Source organism: Trachemys scripta, chromosome 3 (genome assembly GCF_013100865.1).
Source record: "Trachemys scripta elegans isolate TJP31775 chromosome 3, CAS_Tse_1.0, whole genome shotgun sequence".
In the NCBI taxonomy this organism is placed as follows: domain Eukaryota; kingdom Metazoa; phylum Chordata; order Testudines; family Emydidae; genus Trachemys; species Trachemys scripta.
In genome coordinates, this window is record NC_048300.1 from 94,547,878 (window position 1) to 94,573,820 (window position 25,943).

Here is a 25,943-nt window from a genome sequence, read left to right on the forward strand (position 1 = left end):
GCGGTTTCAGTAGGTGTCACTGAGCATGCTCAGTTTGCACGGGCGCGCTCCGTAACAGCGAAGCCGAACGGTGGGGCGTCTCCCTTTGACTCTCCCGGAGGCGGCCGGGCGGGACGCGCTGCTGGGCCTGGTGCGTTGTTGTGGTTCCGGGGCGCGGCGGCCATGGCCGTGCTGCTGGAGACCACGGTGGGCGACCTGGTGATCGACTTGTACACGGAGGAGAGGCCCAGAGGTGAGGGGCGGGGGCCCGGGGAGTCGGAGCGGGGCCTGGGGGCGCGTTGGGGGCCAGTGTCCCGCTCCGCCAGCCGAGGAGGACGGAGGCCACAGAGCTGAGCATAGCGCTGATGGGGTGGTGCTGTGCGTGGGGGGGGGAACCCGGGGTGGGTTCAAAAGAAGGGCAGCAGTAGGGTCACTGAGCAGAGCGTCTGATGATGCTGACTGTGTTTCAGCTCTCGCGTGTAATACTTTTACAACATGAAAGCGTGGGGTTGATTGCATTTGGCTTGATGCAAACACTCCATGCATCTGAAGAAGTGGGTTTTTTTACCCACGAAAGCTTATGCCTAAATAAATCCGTTAGTCTTTAAAGTGCCACTGGACTCCTCATTGTTTTTGTGGTTACAGACTAACACGGCTACCACTTAGATACTCAACACTCTTACGGAATCCCTTGTTGAGGGCTTGTAGTAATCCTGCCCTTTTCTGGTTGCCAGTTCTCATAAAGTCTGCATGGATTTTTTTTTTTTATTGGAAAATGCAAGTTGGCGATTACATTCGCTATACCAAATTAGGTCCTGGATTCTGTATTTGGGTGGGTATAAGGATGTTAGGATAAAAGATGCTTATGCTGGTAAGTTAAATAAATGTGTGTGCTTGCAGGATGAGGGCCTTAGTTTCCACATTTAATTTCAAGGGTATGGGGAAACTTATTACACTCTTTTTTTTTTTTTTTTTTCTAATTATAAACAACAATTTTGGTTGGGAGCTCATTTTCTTCTACTACAGACAATATGCTTCTTATTTTTATGTCTCTAAAATATTGAGTAAGTGTAATAGTTTTTAAATTGAAAAAACATTGACTTTTTCCTTGGTAGACATTATTTGGGGAAGGCTAAGGAGGGGGAAAATGTGTGCTGATCTTTGTTATACAACTGTTCATATTGCTATTCTAAATATTGCTGGATGTGGGATCTAGGAAGGGAGAATGCATAGTATTTAATCTTTTCCATAGATGTGTAGCAGGCTTTAGAGTCAATGTTAATAAAATCCCAGTACAGCCAAAGAGAAAAGACGCAAGGTGCAAAAGATCCAGGCGCAAATTGCATTTTTTTTGTAAATTTCAATATAATTTCTTGTAGCTTGTCAGAATTTTCTGAAGCTTTGCAAAATCAAGTACTACAACTACTGCCTCATTCACAATGTACAGGTGAGTGTTTATAATAGATATTTATTTCCTTCTTTGTCTACATCCGTAAGTAGACTAATACCTTGTGTATCTTGCCTTGATACAGAGGGATTTTATTATACAAACTGGTGACCCCTTGGGGACTGGCCGTGGAGGGGAATCTATCTTTTGGTGAGTAAAACCTACTTAATATGAAATAGGCCTAATTTGGGGGTGGACTTGTTGAATGTCCTACTGAATCATTGTTGGGAGATGAGCTGCTTTTGGCTCATACACCTTGATGTCTGTTGTCATTCCTCATGCTGTCTTTTGATCCTAGACATTTAGTTTTTTTCGGGACAGTATGCTACTTCTGTTCTTAAATCAAATCAATAACGGGTGTGATTGTGAGCAGGTGACTGTAGGTTTGGCTGCTGTGTGGTGTGCCCTACATGGCTGCTCTGTGGAAGTCACCACATTTTTTCTACTGCAGTGCTGAGAACTATGATGTAATGCACTTACATTTTGCTTGTGATGGAGGGGAAGCAGGTGACTATAGTAAAAAATCTTGTATTCATGTGTCAACTCCCTGAGCCCCCTTTCAAAATCAATAAAACTGTTGCTTGGGCTCAAATTTTAACTACACTAAATATATGACGTGTGCTTTTTGGTAATAGGTAATTGGAGAGTCTTGTGTTTGAGTGTTTTTTAAGAGGGACGCATAAAATGAGTGTTAGGAAGAAAATAACACTTCTTATAAAAATCAATTTTCTATAGTGATGCACCTGAAGAAACATGCAAACAGGTAAGATAGAATTTTGGCTGACTGAATAATCTTCCAGATAATTTTTCCTTTGAATCTGATGTTCTAGAGGAAAAATCAAGTTCTAGTTGCAGGGAAACTGTATGTACCACTTAGTTGATGAATAGTTCTCATGTAACTCTCTGTAGCCAATAGACTTGCAGTTATTCGCCCATACAAACTGGCTAACACTGCTCCAGACCTCAATAATATGGACCTTTAAGGAAGTACACCAAATAAATTTACATCTGTTCTACTATGCTATGCTATAATGGAGTTAGGGAGACATGGTTACAAACTTTTTTACCCACGCTAGAGGGTAGATGGGGACCAAACTGTGTCCCTGTAAGTGGTTTAAAACTTTTGACAATCCAGGATTCTGATGTATTATTGTTCTGGTCGGTCACCAGTCACTCCTGGGATCTTCTCTTCCTTTACACTTTTTTATATTATATACTGATTTTTCTTTCCCTGCCTGGCTCCTTGATGTACTCTGTCACAAGTAGAATCTTCCAAAAGAGTGGCAGGCTGACTTGCTTCCCTTTTCTGTTCTGCTGCTGGCCTCTGAAAATACAGATCCATTCTGAGGATGTTACCTTTTTCTTATTGCTGAACAGGACACAAAGGTGGGGGTTTCAGTTCTTGGTGCAACCTAAACTGTTATAAGCCATGTTGAAATGGATTTAAGAGTGCACATTTAGGTTCACGATCAGTTTAAAATAATAACTTTCTGTATAAGCCAGTTCTCTCTCACCTGGGAAAGAACAATGTGAGATCAGGATCAGACATTGAGACTTAAAATCGCTGCATTCAATCCTGTATGCCTTGAAAGCTAATGTGTAAAATGAAGTTTGCAGCTTTTTCTGTTCAGATGATGAATTTTAGTCTATGTACAAACTATTTAATGGTTTTCACTTTGTTTTATAAGGAGAATTAGGTGCACAAGTTCCATTTATATTTGATAAAGTGAATTATGCTTTTAATTCCCTGCACACTGTACTGAAAGTATGTTTTGACAGTAGCTTCTAGCAAATTACATGCTAGTATCTACCAGAGATGTCAGAAAGTGTTTTCTAATATGCTTAAAAACCCCTCATTCTGTAGAATGTCTCCAGGGAAAGAGCTGTTAACATTATTTGCATTATGGGGGGTGGTTGGGTAATGCTATAGTCACATTATAAATGTGTACTGTAAAGTGATCATTTTATTTGAGCATTCTTATTATAACATACTTTGGTAAATTATTTTGTCTTGTTCACTGTTGTATAACGCTTGTTTCACTGTCAGCATTTTTGAATCTTGCTGCCTCATAACATATTTATTGTATATATTTTCAGTAAACTCTATGGTGATCAAGCTAGATTTTTTGAGGCAGAAAAAGTGCCAAGAATTAAGCACAAGAAAAAGGGAACCGTATCAATGGTGAACAATGGCAATGATCAACATGGATCTCAGGTCAGCGCACAGTATTGGGAGGCTTTTGCTATAACTCTGGAATAGCAAAGAAGGAAACTCCACAGGTTAAAAAATGTGCATAACAATGAAAATAACACACAGTTAATGTTTTTTATAGTTAAAAGGATACTGATCAGGTATTCATATTATTCAAATGATTCTAGAGCTTCCTAGTTATATTAAACTCTCTAACTTGGAAATTGAAATCATACCTTAATAACATGTTTTCTTCATCATTATGTGCACTTATTGGTTCATTATTGTAGAGCTGATCAAAGGCGCTAGGCTGATTAAAATAATCATTTAAAAAATAATGTTGTTTAGGAAGAAAAGGACTGAAGGGGACAGTGTGGAAGTTAACCGGCCTAATGTGTAGTATTCCCTACATATACTTTAAAAAATATTTTTAAAAATCTGCTCTTGTGATCCTGGACAAATCTGTCAGTTTCCCTTATCTAGAACTGTGTGCAGCTAAATATAGCAATGAGCAAGACTTTTCCAATTTGATTGTAAAGCATGCGTTCCAAATGTCATTCATTTTTTGTGTTGGTTAACCATACAGTCTGTTCTAAATTAGGGTGGAGGGCTAGATGCTCAGCTGGTATAAACTGTCATAGTTCCATTAAAGCCAATGGAGCTACATCAGTTTACACTGCTTGAAGGTCTAGTTCTGTCCTCTCCCATTGAAGTCAGTGGTAAAACTCCCACTTACTTCAGTGGGCATGGTGTCAGGCCCAAAATTATATGGAGATTCTAAACATTTTACGGTTTACTTGTAAACAGTTTTTTTTATCTTGTCTTTATAGTTTCTTATTACTACAGGGGAAAACCTAGATTACCTTGATGGTGTGCACACAGTGTTTGGAGAAGTAACAGAAGGCATGGATGTATTAAAGAAAATTAACGAGACCTTCGTTGACAAGGAATTTGTTCCTTATCAAGACATCAGGTATGACTAGGTTTAAACTTCCTAGCTTAGAGGTGACAAAGTGCTGGAGGCTAACACATTAGCCAGCCCTCAGATCACTTTGGTACAAATTTAGTTTCTGTGGAGAAGGCCGTCTGGGGAGTATGTGGCTAATTAGCTGATCAGTCTCGAGACTGATGAACCAGTTAGACACCAGCTGAGGGCTGTTAAAGGCAAGAAGGGACAGAAGATTGGGTTAGTTGAACCCTGTCTGTTCTGGGATTCTAAGGGAGGGAGATCTGTTCCTCTCTGGCCCTGCAGGAAGAGGCAAGAAACCACTGTAAATACTTAGCTGCACAGGACTGTATTGGGGTTGGTGGCGGGAATATAAATAAATAATGTGGAAGTGCTACTCGCTGGAGAGTCCGAGAGGTTTCTGGGTATCAGAAGGTGGGAATGGAACCTCTCCCCTTACAGAGGGTGTGTTGTAATTTTTGTAAAAACTGGTTCCTTGATCTTTCTGTAAATAGAGTTAATATGGCAATGTCAGGACACTTGTGAAAGTATCTAGTATGTTTTTTTATTCCATTATTAGTGGTAAAATATTGTGTAACTATCAGTGGTCTCCCAAGTGGGGTGCGCAAGAGGGTCCTTCGGGGTGCGCGGCAGGAGGAGCGCCGCCGGAGCAGCGCTGCTTCAGCAGTTCGGGCAGTAGTTTTTTTTTTTTGCTTGGAGTGGCAAAAATGGTAGAGCCGGCCCTGCGGTGCAGCGGGGGTGCGTGCTCAAAATTTTTTTACTGATAGGGGTGCGCGATCCAAAAAAGTTTGGAGACCACTGGACTAGATCATGCTGTCTTATCAGCTGAAAGAGAAGTTGTAGGGCCCTGACCTGTAAGCTCAGATGGACCCTGCATCTGCACGTAGTACCATTGTGAGTTTGCAGGGTTGGGCCCATAGAGGGGATGGATGTTGTTGTCCAGACCATCCAAAATAATGTTTATAATGTTGTTAATATGTGTATGTGGTGTTGTAGGTGTGTTGGTTCCAGGATCTGAGAGAGACTAGGTGGGTGAGGTGATTTCTTTTATTGGACCAACTTCTGCGGGTGAGAAACAAGCTTACACACAGATCTTCAGGCCTGGGAAATGTACTCAGAGTGTCAAAGCTAAGTACAAGATGGAACGGATTTTTGTAGCATAAGTAGGTAGCACATATTTCAAGGGACTGTTCAAGGTGAAGTGGCCTGCTAACACCTCTCTAATCATAGAGGGAAAAGGAGAGGAAAAAAAAGCTGAGGGAGGAGGTTAGTGGGTTATAGATTATTGTAATAAACCATAAATCCAGTTTTTGTATTCAGTCCATGACTTTTAGTGTCTAGCAAAGTTATAAATTTAAGCTCCCAGGCTTATCTTTTGAAAGTGTTACGCAGGTTTCCTTTGAGGATAAGAACTGAGGTCAGATAGAGAGTGATCTCATTGTGAAAAATGTTCACACACAAGTGATAGGGTGTTTTTTGTCTTCTATAATTTTTCTGAGAGAGTTCATTTGGGAATATAGTGATTGTCTGGTTTCACTCACATAATTGTTGTTGGGACATTTAGTGTGCTGGATGAGGTACACCACATGTTGACAGGCATGTGTAGGACCCATGGATCTTGAAAGGTGTGTTGTGGGGGGTGTTGATAATTATTGCAGTTCAGATATATCTACAGATTTTTGTATCTGCTGATCTAGCAGGGTCTGGTGTTGCTTTTAGTTGATGTATCTTGGTCTGTAGGGAGTGGGGCAGTTCAGGATATGGTCCCCATAGTGTATAGGTTGTAATTGTTTGATACCCCTGCCTCCCATGTGGGTTCTAATGTGGGTCGTAAGTGACAATTAGGTGTGTGTGGACAGAGGAGGCTTTATTTCCATATTGAAGCGGGTTCTCTTGAGGAATTTGGGTGACTTATTCCATGATGGGATCTACTTCTCTGGTGGAATATCCTTGCTTGTTGAACGTAGTCTTAAGTGTGTTAAGGTGAATATCCCGGACGTTCTCCTTGGAGCATATTCTGTGGTATCTGAGTGCCTGGCTGTAGATAACCGATTTCTTGGTATGTTTGGGTTGGTTACTGGAACTGTGAAGGTGGCTGTGGTGATCTGTAGGTTTCCTGTATATTAATCTGTGTACCACTTTCGGACAGTTCAGCTGTATAATTGTTTTAATTCCATGTAGCCAAAAATAACTGTAAGATGCACTAAGTGGGGAGTTAAGAGGGCAAGAGAGGTTGAAATGAGGACTTTACTCACAAACTAGATTAACTGTTGGTCTAGGAATAAACAAATACATTAGAAAATCAACAATTAGTTATTAATAAAAACACTCAGTTTATTCCTTGTATCCTAGCAGCCTGTGTGCACATCTGAACTGGCTTTATTAATCATTATATATTAGTACATAGAATTCAGTATGTAGGTATACAGAATATTTATTTGTCTAGCCCTGTAGTAGTATATAATACCTACTAGTATCCCTAAAATTGATCCCATGTTCATCAATTAAAGTGAGAGCTAGTTTTAAACAAATTAAAATGCTGACTCTTGGATTTGATTTTACTTTACATTTCCCATTAGGATAAATCATACAGTGATATTAGATGATCCATTTGATGACCCTTCTGGTTTGAGAATACCTGACTGCTCCCCAGAGCCCACCAAGGAACAACTAGATGTAAGTACTGCTAATAGCTTCTTGGGAAGATTTTGGAAATGGATAAATGTGCTAACTAGTTGAGTTTCTTGTATGTCCCACATTCAGCAAAGCACATGAGTAGTCCATTGAAGTCAAAGAGACTATTCGTGCTTAAAGTTAAACATGCAATGAAGTGTTTTGCAAAATAAGAGCTGCCAATATACAATTATGCATTTTTTGAATGGGGTAAGATTTCTGAAGATATAAAAAGATATATTGGAATTGGAAAATGTTCAGAAAAGGGCAACAAAAATTATTAGGGGTATGGAACTGCTTCCATATGAGGAGAGATTAATAAGACTGGGACTTTTCAGCTTGGAAAAGAGGCAACTAAGGAGGGATATGATAGAGGTCTATAAAATCATGACTGGTGTGGAGAAAGTAAATAAGGAATTGTTATTTACTCCTTCTCATAATGCAAAAACTAGAGGTCACCAAATGAAATTAATAGGCAGCAGGTTTAAACAAACGAAAGTATTTTTTTCACACAACACACAGTCAACCTTTGGAACTCCTTGTCAGAGGAGGATGTTTTGAAGGCCAAGACTATAACAGGGTTCAAAAAAGAACTAAATAAGTTCATGGAGGGTAAGTCCATCAATGACTGATGGGCAGGGATGGTGTCCCTACCTCTGTTGGATCACTTGATTACTGTTTTGTTCATTCCTTGTGGGGCACCTGGCATTGGCCAATGTCGGAACACAGCATAGTAGGCTAGATGGACCTTCACAGCACAGTTGTACTTGACATGACCTCTATGCTTACAAAGCAAATAACTATTACAGTTTTGAAGAAAAGAATTAAAAAAAAATCAGCAGGGTGTTTCCAGTTGTGACTGTGTATTGTGGGATAGGATGCAAAAAGCTGTAATGTTATTTTAATAGTAATGAATCTGTTGTCTGAAATGGCCAGCTCTGGCATTATTGTTTCCTTGATACATTCTTCTGGAAGAATCCAAAATATGACTGCTAACTTCTTATTTTACAGTATAAAATGAAGTTTATCCTTTTATTCCCCTTTTTTTCAATAAGAAATATTATCAGCACTTCCACACAAAAGAAAATTGTTAAGCTGGAAAGTATGACTTCACTATCCACACTTCACATACAAGCAGACACGCTGGTTTGTTTTGTCTGTATTCTAGGCAGAAGGGATTTGCAGAACAATTCAGCTTATAATTGTTTTTTCTTACCTTGCAGTTACTGGAGCTGCTGAAAGGAAATATCTTCTTTTGTCTGGGAACAGTGTTTCAAACAATAAATTGACTAGAGAAGTTACATGATTTGGAAAAAAAAAAAAAAAAGTTTTAACAGATACCATAGTTATGAGTTTGGTGTAGGAACTTAATTAGAATAGAGGGTATATCAAAATTAGTCTAATATATCCACAAGTCTAAACACTGCATAAGGAGCTTGATAGCCCAGTGTATGTTAGACAAATACTTGTAAGTTTTATAATCAGACACTTGCAAAGGAAAAACAGGGATACGCCAGTTAGCTCTAGTGAAATGTTTTGAACTAAGAGAGCTTTTTGGAGGAGAAGATTTAAAAATGGCCAATATTTTGTTGTAGGAATGTTTGTTTGGAATACTTGACTAAATACAATAGTATAAAATATACAGTTCCTGTAATTGTACTCTGTTAAATTGAAGTCTTGCTAGATGAGGCAGAAATCTCTAATACTACTTGTATACTCATTTCAATAAAGAAATGTATTAAAAAAAAAAAAAGGGGGGGGGGGGGATAGGTTTGGGATAATAGAGGTGAAAGACTCCATATCGTGTAATTGAATCTAGCCCAGGTTGACTGTGATTGAAACTCATTAGCATGTGTAGGCTGCTTGGTTGTCTGTCTGACCAGAGTGAACGATCTTAGCCTAATTCTTCAGGGATATAGTTCTTAGTTTCACAACACACAGAATCCCAGACTGAGGTAGGGTTTTAGTATTAAGAAAAATAAAGGCTTACCCATGGGTCAGTATTTAAAATGCTGTTTTTTGTTTTTGTTTTTCAATTTCTCAGAGTGGCAGAATAAGAGCAGATGAAGAAATTGATGACTTCAAAGGAAAGTCTGTTGATGAAGTGGAAGAAATTCAGGCAGAGAAAGAAGCAAAAACTCAGGCCATTCTTTTGGAAATGGTAAACATCAGTTTTTGTTTTTGTTTTGTTTTTTTGTCGTCTTGTCAGATGTTATTTCTTTGTGTATACATGCTCTACATTATGTCTGGGTGAGTGAGTGCTTAAGACAAGTGCTTGCCTTGAGTTGCATGTCAGAAATGTTGGCCTCGTGGATTAGGGTGCATGATATCAGGCTGTTGGTAGAGCTAAAAGAGTGAACGTGGACACTTGGTCTTCATCCATTTGTAGGAGGCGATTTCCTGAGAAGACCAGTACCATCTCTGTTCCAAACCCAGGACTAGAATTGGTTTGATAGGGGGTTTGGAAGACCTTGCTAGAGACGCTTGTTAAATTATAAAAGCTGGTCAGTCCTGTATGGAACTGTTATCCCCGCTGTGTGTTTCTAGTTTTAGTACTGAAAGTTTGTATGCATTGGGTGGCTGAGTTACCATGAAATAATTTCTCCCCAAATTCACATATTGGCATTGGGAATGCACGGCAATATAGTGGTTGGTTCCCGTTCACAGAATTACAGTAGAACAGCTGCCTGCTCTTAGATAATAAGCAAGAACCCACTAATAGTTAATTTTTCCCCCCTGCTCTCTTCCCTTGGGATGTTTATGACTTATTGGTACTAAATATGGTTGTAGCTTCTGGAGTTCTTGTGGGGTTGAGGTGAGCTGGAATTTAATATGGCTGGTGCCAGACTTTAGAGGAGGTTCAATTCGCCTTCTTTAGGAATATTAATACATTAAGGAAAAGACCCAATTCCATTCTTATTTTTAAAATGGCAGCAGTGAGTCCTTTCATTGTATGAATGTACATGACAAATCATTATGCTTTTTTTGTCATCTTTGTATTATTCATCCACCCAAATTTGACTAATACCAACAGCTCTAATAGTACTCTTGCACAGCATCTTTCATCTAAAGAACGTAAAAAAAGCTTTTTACAAACAAATTTAAGCCTCAGCATTCCTGCAAAAGAGAAAAGTATTATCCTCATTTTACTGATGGAGAAACTAAAGCAGAGAATATTAATCATGCAATCATTGGCAGTAGAACACTGCAGATTTCTAGTCACATGTTTTAACCACTAACCATACTTTTGGGGGGAAATAATGTTCTACTTTTTAAGTCTTCTGAGTGACTATAGGCATTTCCCCAGGTTTCCACTGACTAAGTCGTGAAAAGAATATTTGTCGTCCCCTCCTCTCCTTTCCCAACAGAACATACTCAGTGTCATGAAATTCAGGAAGTTTTGTATGAAATAAATTGAAAAGCCTTCCATTTTCTGTGTGCTGTAGGTGGGAGATTTACCAGATGCAGATATCAAACCACCAGAAAATGTGCTGTTTGTTTGTAAACTGAATCCTGTGACCACAGATGAAGACCTGGAGATAATATTTTCACGATTTGGGCCCATTAAAAGGTAACTTCTACAGAATAAAAAAAAAACCAAAAACACCAAAACGAGAAACAGGTTCAGTTTAAGCAGTCTCCCTAGGCTTCACTGCTCTGCGCACGCACTCGCACTCTCTCTCTCTTGACCTGCTTTGACCGACCTTGTATCTAGGTATAGTAGTGGGACAACGGCTGACAAGGTGGGGTGTTTCAGAGAAATACTGCCAGCCTGTTACATGGCTTTCTTAAACATTCCTCAGCATTAATTACAATCCCAAAAGTTAAACTAACAAATTTTTGTCCTAGCTTAGTAAAATGCAAAAAGAAATCAGAGCATTAATGATGGAAAATAGAATCTGATTCAATAAGCTTTTATTTTACTAATTTTAGGACTAATTCTAAAACCTGTACTAATCACACATATGAGTAATTGTTGCTCACCTGAGTAGTCCTATTTAAATCTGCTTCAGCTGTTTGAAGTCATTGTGAGTAAAGGTTACTTATGTGAGTTACGGTTGCAGGATCAAGCCTCAAAGGGCATAACATAGGTTAGAATTTCTAACCTGATAAAGTGATAGTTTTCAGACATCTTCAAACCAGAGGCATTCTTTAATTTGATGCTATTTTTTCAGCTGTGAAGTAATTCGAGACTGGAAGACAGGTGAATCTCTTTGTTACGCTTTCATTGAATTTGAAAAGGTATGTTCTTGTGGAGATATACAAATGTTGCTTATAAAAACAGTGTAATAATGTACTTGGGTTCTCTCTCTCTCCTCGCAAACACAGCTCTATGCTGGATGGAATGAGAACGGGTGATCTGCTCAAGTGTGTTGGTTAATATTCTCATCTATTGACTGCAGCCTACAAAGGATGTAGTCCTCAGTTCAGGAAAACATTTAATCATATACTTAAGTTCATCCCTATTTAGCAAACTGTTTAAATATGTATTTCAGTCCCTTTTGAAGTCAGTAATTGGAATATGATGAGACTGTAATTGTTATTCTCATGATATAAAATTTATAGCTTGTGTTTTATTGGTTGGCTGTTATCGCTCTGTATTCTGTGAGAAAGTTGTCTGAGTGAAGGTCTAGAGTATGCCAGAACACTTATCTTTAGCCTGCCAGGGAGTTTAGATTTTTTTAATAAAGCCATTGTCTGTTGTAACTGTTTCTAAATGTATTATGCCAAACATAATACACATAAATAACACGTCTGTTTTGGCATAGATTTATCTAATCTCAAAGATGGAATGCTTGCATTAAGGCAAATCGTAAAATGATTATATTTATTTTTAAAAAATTTAGAAATGTGATTTAATTCATTTTAGAAAATAAAATACGTATTTATTCAATTGTGGCGTATTCGTTAGGAATCTCTATGCCAAGAGCAATTCATTTTGCATTTAAATGCTGACTTCATAAGAATATTTGTGTATGATTTGTTAATTAATCTTGACTTAAATCTTCTGGAAACACTGCAAAAGGAGGAAGATTGTGAGAAAGCCTACTTCAAAATGGATAATGTGCTGATAGATGACCGGAGAATACATGTGGATTTTAGCCAGTCTGTTGCAAAGATTAAATGGAGAGGAAAAGGTAGTTTTATTTGTCATCCTTTGATTCTGTACCAACTTCAAACCTTAAATTAGTAAATATTGCTTTCCTAAACAAGAGTTGTTGTATAGGACAAGCATCTCTGTTACAAGGTTAATCAACTCCTTTTTGGCACTATAATGGCCACAACCTGGTATTCCTGGCTGCATGAGCAAAGGCTACTAAATCTAGGTCTCTACCTGTTTCCTGCATATTAGAGGACAAGAGGTTTACTGGTAGCTATCATGTTGTCAAATGTATTTTTTGCCAGTGAAGTAAACTATTGGTATTGTTTTTATATTAATCTCAAGCTTTAAAGAGATAATGTTGGATATTTATTAACATAAATAAACTGCAGTAATCAGCATATTCTTCCTTTTTGTTTGTCATCCATCACTTCATGAAGGATTATATTTACAAGACAAACTGACTATCTAGGCATTTAATACTTCTGTTGCAGTATTAGCCTTCACCATAAGGTGGCAGCACATAATTGACAGTACTGTTAAGTAGTTTTCAAAACTTCAAAACAGAAATATGGAAAATAAAATCCAATATGCCTCTTTAAAATGTTAACCCATGAAAAATGTTTTTCAAAATGTTTACTAAAAAGTGCATAATTTTGTAGTGAGATTCCCTCCCTTCCTCTAAGTTTTAGCACAGAACAAAATTTCATTGTTTTGATTTTGAAAATGGGGCAGTAACAGAAATGCCAACAGAGCCTTAAGCAGAGAGATGCAGGACCAGCTTCAAGCACAAACAGAACAGTTGCCACTTGGTGCCTTGTGACCCTATCCAAGCTCTGCATCCAAAAGGCATGAGGTGGGAGGAAACCATTACCTAGCTAGGTCTTCTCAGGCAGGAGGACTACAGATGGAAGGAAAATCATGGCCTGATCCTCCCCCTTTTGCTCTGGGTCATGCACACTGTAAGACCATTTCTGGAGTTTGTTACTGGCACTTCTGTAAATGTGATTACAGTAGTAATGGAGGTAACTGATGACAATTGTATCCTGAAGTGTGCTGTACTCCTATGTCTTGTTTGATTTTTAAGATGATGAAAGCCCAGTTGATTGTTTTTGTATGAACAGGTGGGAAGTATACCAAGGATGACTTCAAAGAGTACGAAAAGGAACATGATAAACCTTCCAAATTAACTTTGAAGGAGAAAGTAAAGCCAAATCAAGAGTATCCTTAACAGTTAAACAATCTGTGTGGCATATTGGCCTATAATGTAGTGACTTGCAACTAGACTTTGTGAAAACAGCTTCTAATTCTCTAAGCTTTTGTTGGGCAGATGTTTAACTGCTACTTAACATAACCATGTGGCATCAGTTTTGGAATTACAGATTTATTTTTTAATTTGCTGTTTTGTGTGAACAAGGTATAACACTGTCAAATCAGAATGTGTTTATTTTACACCCACTTTGCATGGTTGTATATAACTACCCTACTGCAAAGCAATGGATAGGCAGGATATTTGGTTTCCTAGAGCAGATCTCAATCAGCCTTACTCTTACCTACCTTTTAATTTTTCATTGTACATGATTTTTGTTTTGCACAAAATACTGGCTATCTCAATGTTATACCCATGGTAAAGCTTGTTTTCGCTTGTTTTGTGAGCTTTTATATTCTGAATTGACCAATGATTGGTACCAAATCTGCCCTTAATCAACTGCTGTAGCGCAAAGTATGACCTTGTGCTGGATGAGGAGATAGAGGAGGCTAGACCAAGTCACCTACACTCGGGTAAAAAACACAAGAAGAAAAAGCACCGCCACTCTGATGATGAAGATGATGACAAGAAGACCAAAAAATCCAAGGTACTGAACTGCCATCTGACTATTTAATCCTGTGCCACTTTATGGCCATGTCTCCTCATAACTGCTAAAAAGAAAAGGGTTCAATTGGGGACCTTGCATGCGAACAACCTAAATGAAGGGCTTGTTGCAGTGTAGAAGGTGGCTGCCCAAGATATTCTTGAACTCCTAAAGCTAGGTGTATCTAATTGACCTTCTGCTGAAATGCCCTGAAAAGGGAGCATGGGCTTCACAAAAGTAGTTTCAGCAGTGGGTCTGTTTTTCACATTTCCCATCACAGACGAGTGAAACTTAATTTCATGAGTGCAAGGTATTTTTCATGTACTTCCTGGAATGGTGCACATGAGCTTCCTTTAATGTGCAGTCAGAAAACATCTTTCAGCTGACTCAGAAATAGAAATGTGAAATCTGTGTTCGTATTGTGTAGATTAGTAATACTGGAGAATTTTGGCTTTGTTGACACTGTGAAAATGATCAGTTGCTGACAATGATTGTCAGTAGTGGGCCTCCTCCCTGCACCCATCTGTTTTTATTCTTGGGGTAATATTGACCTTCATTTAATGTCATCCAAGTAGAATTGATTAAGTTGGTCGTTATATCATTCTGTTTTTTAACACCAGGTAGGAAAGAACACAGCTGGTTGGAAATTGCTTTAAAAAGCTCCATTGCCTGGCATGTGGCAGATTTCATATGCCTTGTTGGTATTAACCATTGAACTCCTAGTGTGGAAGGGCACAGGCATTCTACCATCATGTCATCTAATCACATGGGAGTAAAAGCACCTGCACTTGTCTACACTACTTTTGCCACTATTGGGGGTAGCAGTATCCTACAATATCAGGGTTGGAAGGGACCTCAGGAGGTCATCTAGTCCAACCCCCTACAGTTCCACTGATGTTTATGAATTTTCCCAGCTGCTTTTATTTAGGTAAAAGGCATTTTGTGTTCTGTTCTGTCCACTGAGGTATACCATAACTAAAAACTAGCTTGTTGTCGTGAGCCATTCGCTGAGAGACAACCTATCATAACTGTACAACGCTGCACTACATATTGATGTGGTATTTAGAACTGCTGACCTATATGTAAGGTGCGATTACATTGGCCACAAATAGATTGAGAAGTGATAGTAAATGTATCCTATTTCCAGCTCATATCTATGGCATATTGGCTAAACGTTTGGAGACTGTAGTTTGGAGATGATAAATCAGCACAGTGTGACCAATTAAAAAAAATGTAGTTCCTCTTCTGAAACAAAGTAAAGAAATGTCTGGGAAATCCAGCCTGCAATGGAGAGACATTCAGATATGTTCTATAGAGCTCAAATAGCTCTGCTTTTCTACCACTTTTTCCCATTTGTTCCTTTTTTCTTACAAAATTCAGAATTGACCCCCTAAGAATCTAAGAGTTTGTCTCCAGGTGTTCTATTTTTCTGTAAGATCAGATAATTTCAAATAGAATTGTCCTACATTAAGGCCTCACTTCATTATGGAATTATGTATGAAAAAAATCTACTTTAAAAGGAACGTTGCATTTGCGAAGTCAAGCACTCAAAAGTTAGGACATGCCAGAAATAAGGTTTCCTGTGCAAACTTAATTCAGCCTCCTTGTGCACTGTGAAAGTCTTTAATTACATGATCACATACTATTCTTCCCAGAGGACCCCTACCTCATTCAATAAACAGGTAGTTATTCAATATTTCTTTTTACAGCCAGTGTATGGTCCCAGACCTTATTTGCTGCATACCATCCAACCCCTGCACTGAATACAAAATTATTAATTTCTCTCGGGTGCTTCTGCGGTGTTCATCACTACTATATCTGTGTCCGGCACGTGCAGCCTTAATTCTGGCACTTCCTAATTCTTGAGTACTTGACTTTTCAACCTTAATGTTCCTTAACAAAGTGTGTGGTGTTGTTTTTTTAATGTAATTTCATAATTTAAAAGTTTTAGCCTGAAGTAGACACCCCAGTATGGAAATTTTGAAACTGAATGGTTAAAGTTTTAATCAACTGTAAACAAGGTCTTATATTAGTAAGCAACCTTAACTCTGGGTGGCGCTATCAGCTCCACCTATAATGATCTGAAGAGGAGTATTTTTGTGCTCTGAGTAGTTTCCATGATGTAAGATGTTTTTCTGCTCTCTGGTGGTGGTCTTTTTTTTTTTTTTCTCTTCGGTGTGTTTTGACTCATCCTTTTTCATATTCTTGTTTTCTGACTCTTCAGTCTACTTCAGGGTTAAAAAATATTTTTGACTCTTCCATTGTGTGTCTTGATTCCAGAAGGTGGGGATGTAAGGATATTGTGGTTTTCTTTCAGTAAGCAGGATGTGGGTCTTGAACAGGTGGGTTCACTGCCAGAGAAGGGATCTGAATAGGAGCTGGCAGGGTGCTCTCGATAATACCTGTACTTTTGTCTGGGACCTTTATTTTCATTTATGACTTCCTTTCCTTTCCAGTTTTCTCTGCCATCAGTGTAGATTTCCTTGATTTTTTTTTCTCCCCCCCCTTATCAGAGTCTGTGGGAGGAGTGTAGTTTTTGTCCAGAGGACTTCTGTTGAATTTATTTAAGCCCTTACTGACTTTCCCATGTGTTATAATTTCTCATGGTTTATGAGCATAGTGAGCCATGTGTTGATTTTTATTGTTGTTCGATTAGTGAGTCAGCTACTTTTTTTGTTGGACTTTGTTCTGTTATATAGCTGTAATGGTTTAATAAAAAAATGACAGTTAAATTTGATCTTAAGTTGCCAATTGGAAAAGGCAATCTCATTTGTTTGCTGTTCTGTTGGTATAAATGCCTGTTTGATCTCTGCGGTGGTGAGATGAGTTTGCCTATTTGCAGCAAATTTGTGTTGTTTCTCTGGTGGTGGTATCACATATGATAAATAGTAATTTGCATGATCCTTCAGTTGCTTCACCTGTCCTTTGCCAAGTAATGCCCCTAAGGCTAGACTGCTTCTAATATTCCAAACCTCTAAGGAGCTTGCAGACAAGTGCCATTTCAAAATAAATAAATAAATTTTACCTGCCACAGATTTCCTTCGCCTATTTCCTCTTCCCTTTCTAAATCCCCTGCTGCAACCCAGTGTGGATTTCCTCCACCCCAACATTTCACTGGTCAGAGAAATCGGATGAGCAATATTTAATGCTGGACCGATGACAGGCTTGAAGTCCAACATGAGAGAACTAAAAGGAGTTAGCCAATCAGGGATTTATTCTATTTGCATATTAGGAACCTCCCCCCTCCCTTTCCAATGCTGGGTGACATATGTTTCTAGCTCTGCTATGTCACAAGACTCTGGATCTTAAAATCCATTATCATCATTTTAGTAACTGTGAGGTTTCTAAAATATTTATCTCTGTGCCAATACATGTTGTTTTTACATGCCAAGAAAAAATTAAAGGGAAAAAAAAGACCAATAAAATATATTAAAAACTTTAAAATATTAAGATACAGATTACACATATGGATACAATTATTACAATATGGCCTTTCCTGTCCATCCACACAGCTGAAACTCTCATCCAGGCTCCAATCATCTCACTTTTTGATTGGGCAACATCCTTCTCTCTGGCCTTGACAAAGGCAATCTTGCCCTTCTCATATCCATTCAGAATGCTGTTGAGAAAGTCATTTGCATAGCCTGTCAGTAACACATACCCCTCTCCTTGCATCCCTCCTCTGGCTCCTCCTTATGTATGGCATCAAACATAAGCTGCTTGTCTTCACTTTCAAGATCCTTCACAGCCTGTCCCCACCCTACCTGTCCTCTTTCTTTCACTGTGGAGATGTCGACTCCCACCTCCATTGCACACTTGTTAAATTTTCAAACCAACATCCTCATGCTTGTCCCTAGGCTGCCTCTCATGTTTGTGAGCCGCTCCGCATAAATATCTGCAAGGCTGCCTCATTATCCATCTTCAAGTCCCTCCTTAAAATCCTCCTTTACCATGAGGCCCACAAAAAACTTGACAGTGGTTAGGCTGTTGGTGTGCTGAGACCATTGCCTGTCATGCAGGCCAGTACATTCTTGTTTCCTTGTATTCTGTATACATCTGTTGCCTCTTGATTTAGCTTTAGCTTGTGAGATTTCTGGGCTTGGGACAATCTTTTTGTTCTTTTTGTATAGCAGCTAGCACAAGGCGAGCACTGGTCCATGACTAGGGCTCCTAGGTGCTATAGAAATACAGTACAAGTAATTAATAATCATGTTAAAATAGCCATTCTTTAAAATGTAACAGGTTCCCAAACGCACGCTAGTACAAATCTTTATCACATCATCACTTACTGTACAGGATTTTTGTGTAATATTTAATGTACACATGAATCACAAATGGTAAATGAGAAGAAAATATAGGGAATATGCACAATGGCTGGTGAAAGATAAAGGGATGGTTACCTGACTCATGAGAGGCAAAACCACTCTCAGGTTCTAAAAGTAATCCTAAGCTTGTAGCAATAAAATATTTGCCCCCCCCCCCAAGGCATCATGTAATCTGTCACATTTAAAAATTGTTCTTCTGTAAAAAAGTTTTTAAAAAATTGTATCCCTTTTCATATCTTCTTTTTATAAAGCCAGGTTCTCTTTGTACTATAGGTTCATCTTATACAGGTATCAAAGGGAGAGGAAAATTAGTCAATATAATAATCTTTTTCCATGTCAGTAGTGTTGCAGTTTTAAAAGTCTGATATTTCTGGATCTCCCAGAATAGAAATGCTGCGAGTCTTATTAGAAAGCTGGGAATCTCCTGGGTGGGAATAAACTTCTAGCCCTGATGGTTTTGGGAGGTCAGATCTTAAACTTTGATCTGTCATCCAGGACTAAATGTTGCTTGTCCAGGGCTTCAGGCCAGTGTAACTTTTGGGAAAGATGGAGGGAAATTCAACAGGTGGGGGATTGGGAGGAGAAGGAAACACTTTGCTTGTAGCCAATTCAAATACCAAAATAATAATAATAATAATAATAATTAATAATAAAAAAGTGGAAGTTAAGAGCTACTCAGATTCTGTTTGTAGTAATTCCCATAGATCTGGATTAGTGCACAGAGGGTGGTGAAAATACAATATCACATAGGTGTCACCTACATATGTACCTGTCTATATAAATATGTATTTATCTCTTTGCCCACAATGCCCAGTTGGTTTCTTCCTAGGCACCTTGAAACTACCACATTCAGTCTGAATTTAGTCTCAAAATTCAGTAAATAGGATGTTCTCTTTAGCCTTCTTCATTTTTATTATCGTTGCATCGAAAAGTAAGACAAATTTAGAGCAGAAAAAAATAATAAACATTTAACCACCAGTCAGACTATTTTGCTGAGTAGCAGTGATAGAATAGCAGAAATCATTGGATCCATAGACTAGGATTAAATGGAGCAGAATAAGCATTTACAGAATTATATATATTTTTTCTAACTAGCCTGTTGGGCTGACTCCCCATAGGAATGATAAGTGGTGTTGTGAGGCAAGCTGTTCCTTTCCTGGAAACATAAGAACAATAGGTTCACCCTAGTTAAGCAACTTCTAAAATGCCACAATGATAACTAGCATCAAACTGAAGAATCTTAAAGCAGCTGATGCAATGTTATAACTTGAATGAATTTTTTCAAAATTCTGGGCCCTATAATCAGAGCCTTAAACATCTGACTTTCAATTACAGGGAATAAGCATGTATCTGAAAAATTCTTGTTTAACTGTGCCAATTTCTGTATAGTATGAGTGTAAATATCCCTCCATTTTGACATTTAGAGTGACTGGTGTATGGTGGCATAGAGAGAGAGAGAGTCTAAATGACCTAATGGGCCTTTTCCTTCTCTTAATTTCTGATATTCTATTACTACATTAACTTCTCTTACAGCTGATAGGGCAGATATAGCCAGTTTTTTAAATTTCACGAATTATAAAATTATCAGGAAAATAAAGGTACAACAGCATCCATACTGCCTTTTCATTATACAGCCAATTTAAATTCACATCTTCTGGGATTAACATTTTTCTTCGCACTTAAAATTAATTCAACAATTTACAATTCCCCTTGCTCTAAGGATAGGTAAATACAACCCAAGTACTGTAGTTGGATTACCCCTCACCAACTCCCCATTCAGTACGGTCCACTTAAAACAGGAAAGTTTGATTCTAAATCAGATGTATATTGACTGCACATTTTAACTTAGTAAATTTCCAACTTGCAGTTAGAAAAATATCTTTGCTGTTTCTCCTTGAAGTTAAACAGGGTCATAAACATAACCCTGTCACTCATGACAGTGATGTGCAATGCAGAAAACCCTAGGGTAGTAAAAGTTAATTAACATACTTGACTGTAGAAGAAGAATACTGCTGGCTCTCTCAATACCTTTCGTGAGATTTACTGTTCTCAGTCAACTAAACAAACATTACAGAAAATACTACAAAATTATGACTGAAAGCAACCATATATTATTCTAAGGTTAAAAACTTAAAGTGGAGTTAAGGTTGTAAATACACCTGCGACCCGATATAACGCAAATTCTGATATAACGCGGTAAAGCAGTGCTCCGGGGGGAGGCTGTGCACTCCGGCGATTCAAAGCAAGTTTGATATGACACAGTTTCACCTATAACGCGGTAACATTTTTTTGGCTCCCGCGGACAGTGTTATATCGAGGTAGAGGTGTATCTATTAATTACTTAAAGGAACAGAGAGATCCTGTAGAGATGCATAGTAGTTTTCTCAGAAAATACAAATGTTAGCCTTTGTAGTCAAAGATAAGGTTACTCTTAAGGGGGGGGGAAGGTATGTAAAAGGATAGCTAAGATCAGCAAAAGCTCATGCACAATAGTAGAATGTGACTCCAGGTCTGAAGGCTGTGTATTTGAATTGGATCAGGGTCATTGTTACTTCTCCTTTAAGGTGCCATGGGTAGCTCAGTCAATATAGTGATAACTCTTAATTTTAAGGTAGCTGGTTTGAACTCCATGTTGAGAATGTATCTCAGGCTCTCTGTGGAAAGGTTTATTTAAATTCTCCGGCCTGTATTATACAGGAGGTCACAGATGAGTTGATGTAAAGGTCCTTTCTGGCCTTAATCCATGCAACAAGAAACCTTTGTCTCCTCCTACCCTGCATATCCAATTCCAAGCTGCTTATGAAGCAGACTTTTTGATGAAGGAAACTTTAATCAGGGGATCTAAGAAGTTTGCCATCTGTGGATTGTATTTAAGATGACTTATTCACCTGAACAGATGATCACTGAATAATGTAGGGTCATGCTATGTGATTACAATTGTTGCAGGAGGCAGGTGTATGTTTATTTTTCCTTAACTTTGTCTCTCTGTCTGTCTGTCTTCAGGTCTTATACTGCTTTCTATCACTAGTATTTGAGAGCCTTTCATGTAAAATTGATAGCGCTATTTAAGTCCTTACTTGCCTTCATGGAGTCTCTAGTGCTTCTCCCCTTTCAGGTTACAAATTCGGGTTGGGGTTTTTATTTTATTAAATATTATTAATTTACATTTTTGGTGTGGTGAAAATTTCAACCACGCTGTCACTGTAGTGTTCTTCATTTGTATAAATACATAAAAATACTTGTACAGCTATCTTTCATCATATTGGGGAGAGATGTTTTATACTGTAGTGCTGACAAACTATTCTGCAGAAAGATAATTAACAGTCTGAAGTAAGTTTTCAGTTAATATAATTTTATTAATATCATACTAAAGATGGCAAACGGCTATGAGAGTTTAAATATTGAAGTGATTGTATCTCCAAAATGAATTTATGATTATAAAATGATTACTAGCAAGGTAGATTTTACATTTCTGTAGGTTTCTGAATCCAGCTCTTGTACTTTGTTTCCTTCTATAAAGTTTGATTCTGATTTATTATCATGACCAATTACCATTTCAGCAATTCTTGCGTAACTGTAGAAAGGGCATATACCTATGCTAAAGGTAAACTAGCGTGGATTTAAAAATAAGATTTTGAAATGTATGGTGGATTCTTCAACTACTTAAACAAAGAGCGTGCTATCACGCTCACACTTTTCAGACTGCTTTAGATTGTGTAGTTTGATCTCCCTCTGCAGCAGTTGCTGTGTCTGAGGGCAGCCTGGAAGTATCTTTCACATAGGTTATGGACTCGATGGCTGTGACCTATAAATCACTTAATTATATAGATTTTTCTCTTGGACTCATGTAATCTCAGTTTTATTGTTTGTTTGCAACCACAGCTTAAAACATGAAGGGTTTCTTTCTGTTCCGTTACACTTGTGGACTTATAATTTTGAAAGAAGTGTTGCAGTTTTGGGGTTTCTTTTGTCAGAAAAGGTTTCCGTTTAAAGTTGTGGATTTAAGTCTAGAAATTTGGCCACTGAGGTCCAGTGGGACTTCATTGGGGGCACGCTTGGGGACTTACCTTGAGTCTAAGACCCGGTTTACACACACAGCTGCATGAGTTACATTAAATTAGTGTTTAAATCTTTTAAGTTTAAATTGTAAATGAACACATGCATTGGTACTGTTGGTCAGTGAAATTAACATTAGGCCAGGTGAACTTGTGTAAACATGTGACTGTTGTGTTTGATATACTGTAGTTAATAGGTTTGAGAATACAAACCAACCTGTTTGCTGTGGTGTCCATATAAACACCTATTTGATCAGTGTACTATTGATTATAAATATTGATCTTTGTATTTTATATCTATTATAGTACATGTGGACGGGGTATATGTCCTTTATTTAAAGGACAAATTTATACTTGTCCTTATGGTAAGGGATAGCTTATAACTGAAGGTTTCAGAGTAGCAGCCGAAGAAGTGGGCTGTAGTCCACGAAAGCTTATGCTCTAATAAATTTGTTAGTCTCTAAGGTGCCACAAGTACTCCTGTTCCTCTTTTTGCTTATAACTGAACAAATTTTAAACGTTTCTTCCTCTTTGGCAGTGACTATATTGTTTTTTTTGTGTTTTTGTTTTCTCTGATATTTGCATATTGGTGAAGTATCCCATTCCCAAGCAAGGTACAACACTGGCTTGAAGAGTACACAAAAATGTAGACTTTCACAGAACCTCTTAGGAAGTGTGTGTATGTGTGTTGGGAGGGGAAGGAGCTGAAGAAAAAAATGTGTAAATAGTCCTTTTCAGATCTTGAAATAAAAGAAATCTCATTTCTGGATAGTTTAATGGTTGTGCAAACAGTAAAGAGTCTATTTTTTAAATGAAAGCACCCAGAACATCTTATGGAAAAGCTTGGGGTTTGTAATGATGTGGCCTCCATCATCTTAATCATCTTAATCATTCCAGAAATGATATGTTAAAAGGCCTGTTGTCTCTATTTGGCAGACATTTCAGTGCCAAATCAGTTTCTTAATGATCTTCCCAAAATGCAAATTCTCGAAGTACGCTTCTGACGAAAGCTTTGATGCGTTAGAGCTTGTAGGTAAGTGCCGCAGGCTGCTCAGTTCTAAGGCCAAAGGCATTTTGAATAATGTTACTTATGAGCTTTTGAATAGCAGTTGTTCTCTGATGACTTGTAGTGTCTGAAATTTCCCTGGTTTAACAAGTAACATTATATAGAGCTTTGCATAGTCAGTGTTGTGCTGATACAAAATAGAGATGGGCCTGAACCAAAAGCCTGGATCCAGACATCCATTGTCAAAATAATCTAAATCCAGATCTGAGTTTTACAAATGACTCCAATTGTGATAACAGGCCAAACAGAAGCTCCAGAGCTGAACTCCTGAACATTATTACCAAGTTACCACTTGCTTTGTTTCCTGACCTTCACCACAAGAACTAACCACTACCTGCTGTTCTTCTTTCAGCTAATGCAGTCCAAAGATAGAAGGCCTTAGAGCAGTGTTGGTCATTTACTAGCCCACAGACCAGATCTGGCCACAAAGGCCTTCCATGTGACGGGCTGGGTGTCAGCTGTTCTGTCCTGCTCCATGCAGGGGGCTCTACTGTAAGGGCAGCCCTGCTACCTGGCTCCAGCTCCACCCTGGGCTTCACTGCTGGTCCTGGCTGCAGTGTCCCCATGCTGACCTGCCTTTGAATATCGTCCCTCCCCTGCCCCCAGGCCGCCCTGTGCCAGTTCAGAGTATGCTTTGGATCTGGGGAGGGAAAGGGCCTGCTTGGCAGGGGCTGGAGCTGTGTGGAGATTTGGACATTGCCGCATGGGCAGCTCCTCTGCCAGGCAGCCCTTTTCGCTCGTGCCTGCAACGCGTCCTCCGAGCTGACATGTGCTGGCCTGGGCATGGAGGCATGCAAAGAAGTTGACAGTGGGACCAGGAGCAGAGTACAGGGGCTACAGCTGCTGGGAGTCCAGGCCACAGCCAGAGCTGACTAGCAGGACCATCCTTGGTCAGAGCTGGTAGGAGCCTGGGGTGGAGCTAGAGCTGAGTAGCGGGGCTGTCCTTGGCTAGATGGGGAGCCCGGTAGCAGGAGTCCCCTTATATCCCCTTATAGCAGAGTCCTGAGCTGGATGTAGGCAGGGGGAGGTGGGGATGGGACAGGTTCTAGGGAAGTTGCCCCCTCTTCCCCTGGGCTTCTCCCAGCTCCACCGCACATGCAGTAATAAGGAGGCTCTTTTCTTCTGCAGCTACTCCCCCTTCTTCTTGCCGCCATTGGACCGAAAATCCTGATTACCCAAATGAGCATTGGGGGAGGGGGGCACATTGCTTATTCAGCTAATCATGATGTTTGAGTGAAATTCTGATAAACAGACCTCATCTGTACATGGCATGACAATAAGCAGAAGGCAAATAAACTGAAGTGCATCCCAAAGCATGCCCCTGATTGGACTAGAAGTCTGCATGCTATTCAAAAATCAGCCAACATGCCAGCTTTGGCGCACATCTATAGGTAGCCAATCCCTGCCAAGAAGAATTGACATGCTTTGACTAGAGTGCAAACACCTGCAGAACTCTTTGGCCCCCCCCAAGATTTGGACATTGCCTTTTCTGGCCCCCCAGAAAATGCAATTAAATACCATTGCCTTAGAGGTAGCACTTCTTGGTGTTGCTGCAGTTTATTTCGCCACATACTTATTTCACATTAAATGCTTCACATTATGCATTTGAATTGCTTAGAAGTAGTACAATCTTTAGAAAGCCAAAGAGCTGGTCTTACCTACTTTCTTGTTCTGTTTTATACCCTTTAATATTTTCCCTCCTTCGCCTATAACTGCATGTCACCAAACTTCCTTGACAGGACTCTGACCGACGATATGAAGAAGAATGCTGTAGAGAGAAAAGAAAGAGTGAAAAGAGAGAGAGACATCAGAGTCGCAGTCGCAGCCGGTCTCGGGACAGAGACAGCCACTACAGTTCCAGCAAATCTAAAGACAAATACCGAGGAGAGCTTTGGGAAAGAGAGCGTGATAAAAAGAGAGAGAGAAGCAGAAGTCCTAAGAAATCCAAAGATAAGGAGCGGTCCAGATACAGATGATGAAATACCCTTTTGTTTCTATATTTGTATAATGCATTGGAAACTGCAGGTACCAGAGCAAAGCCAATGCTTCTTGGTCTTTCAATTCCAGGAGTGCCCAGTGTACATGTGTAACGTTTGATAGCATAGAATATTGCTGATTCTGGATGACTGTTCTCAATAAAGGATTTTGTATTTTATGTATATTTCTTTGCTATTTCACTACAGGGCTAAAAGCTGCAGTGTAGAAGTTTGGGCTTGGTCTGGAGCCCAGGCTCTGAGACCCTCCCCCGTCACCAACCCACATGCAAATGTCTACACTGCAATTTTT

The 25,943-nt window shown here is 39.0% G+C and overlaps 1 protein-coding gene across 1 annotated transcript; it reads left to right on the plus strand.

Annotated features, from left to right (window-relative positions):
* Nucleotides 1-25,816, plus strand: PPIL4 (peptidylprolyl isomerase like 4). Its single transcript, XM_034765444.1, has 13 exons — nt 1-232; nt 1,359-1,426; nt 1,512-1,576; nt 3,524-3,641; nt 4,448-4,590; nt 7,164-7,260; nt 9,302-9,418; nt 10,704-10,828; nt 11,433-11,499; nt 12,284-12,395; nt 13,483-13,579; nt 14,076-14,214; nt 25,397-25,816. Exons 1-13 carry the CDS (start codon nt 163-165, stop codon nt 25,631-25,633), a joined length of 1,455 nt encoding a protein of 484 aa, XP_034621335.1. The 5' UTR covers nt 1-162; the 3' UTR covers nt 25,634-25,816.
* The last annotated feature ends 127 nt before the right edge of the window (nt 25,817-25,943 follow it).

Coding starts and splice junctions, on each gene's coding strand:
- PPIL4 (XM_034765444.1), top strand. CDS start 163: ATGGCCGTGCTGCTGGAGACCACGGTGGGCGACCTGGTGATCGACTTG. Junction 1,427..1,511: donor GCCTCATTCACAATGTACAG/GTGAGTGTTTAT, acceptor GCCTTGATACAG/AGGGATTTTATTATACAAAC. Junction 4,591..7,163: donor GTTCCTTATCAAGACATCAG/GTATGACTAGGT, acceptor ATTTCCCATTAG/GATAAATCATACAGTGATAT.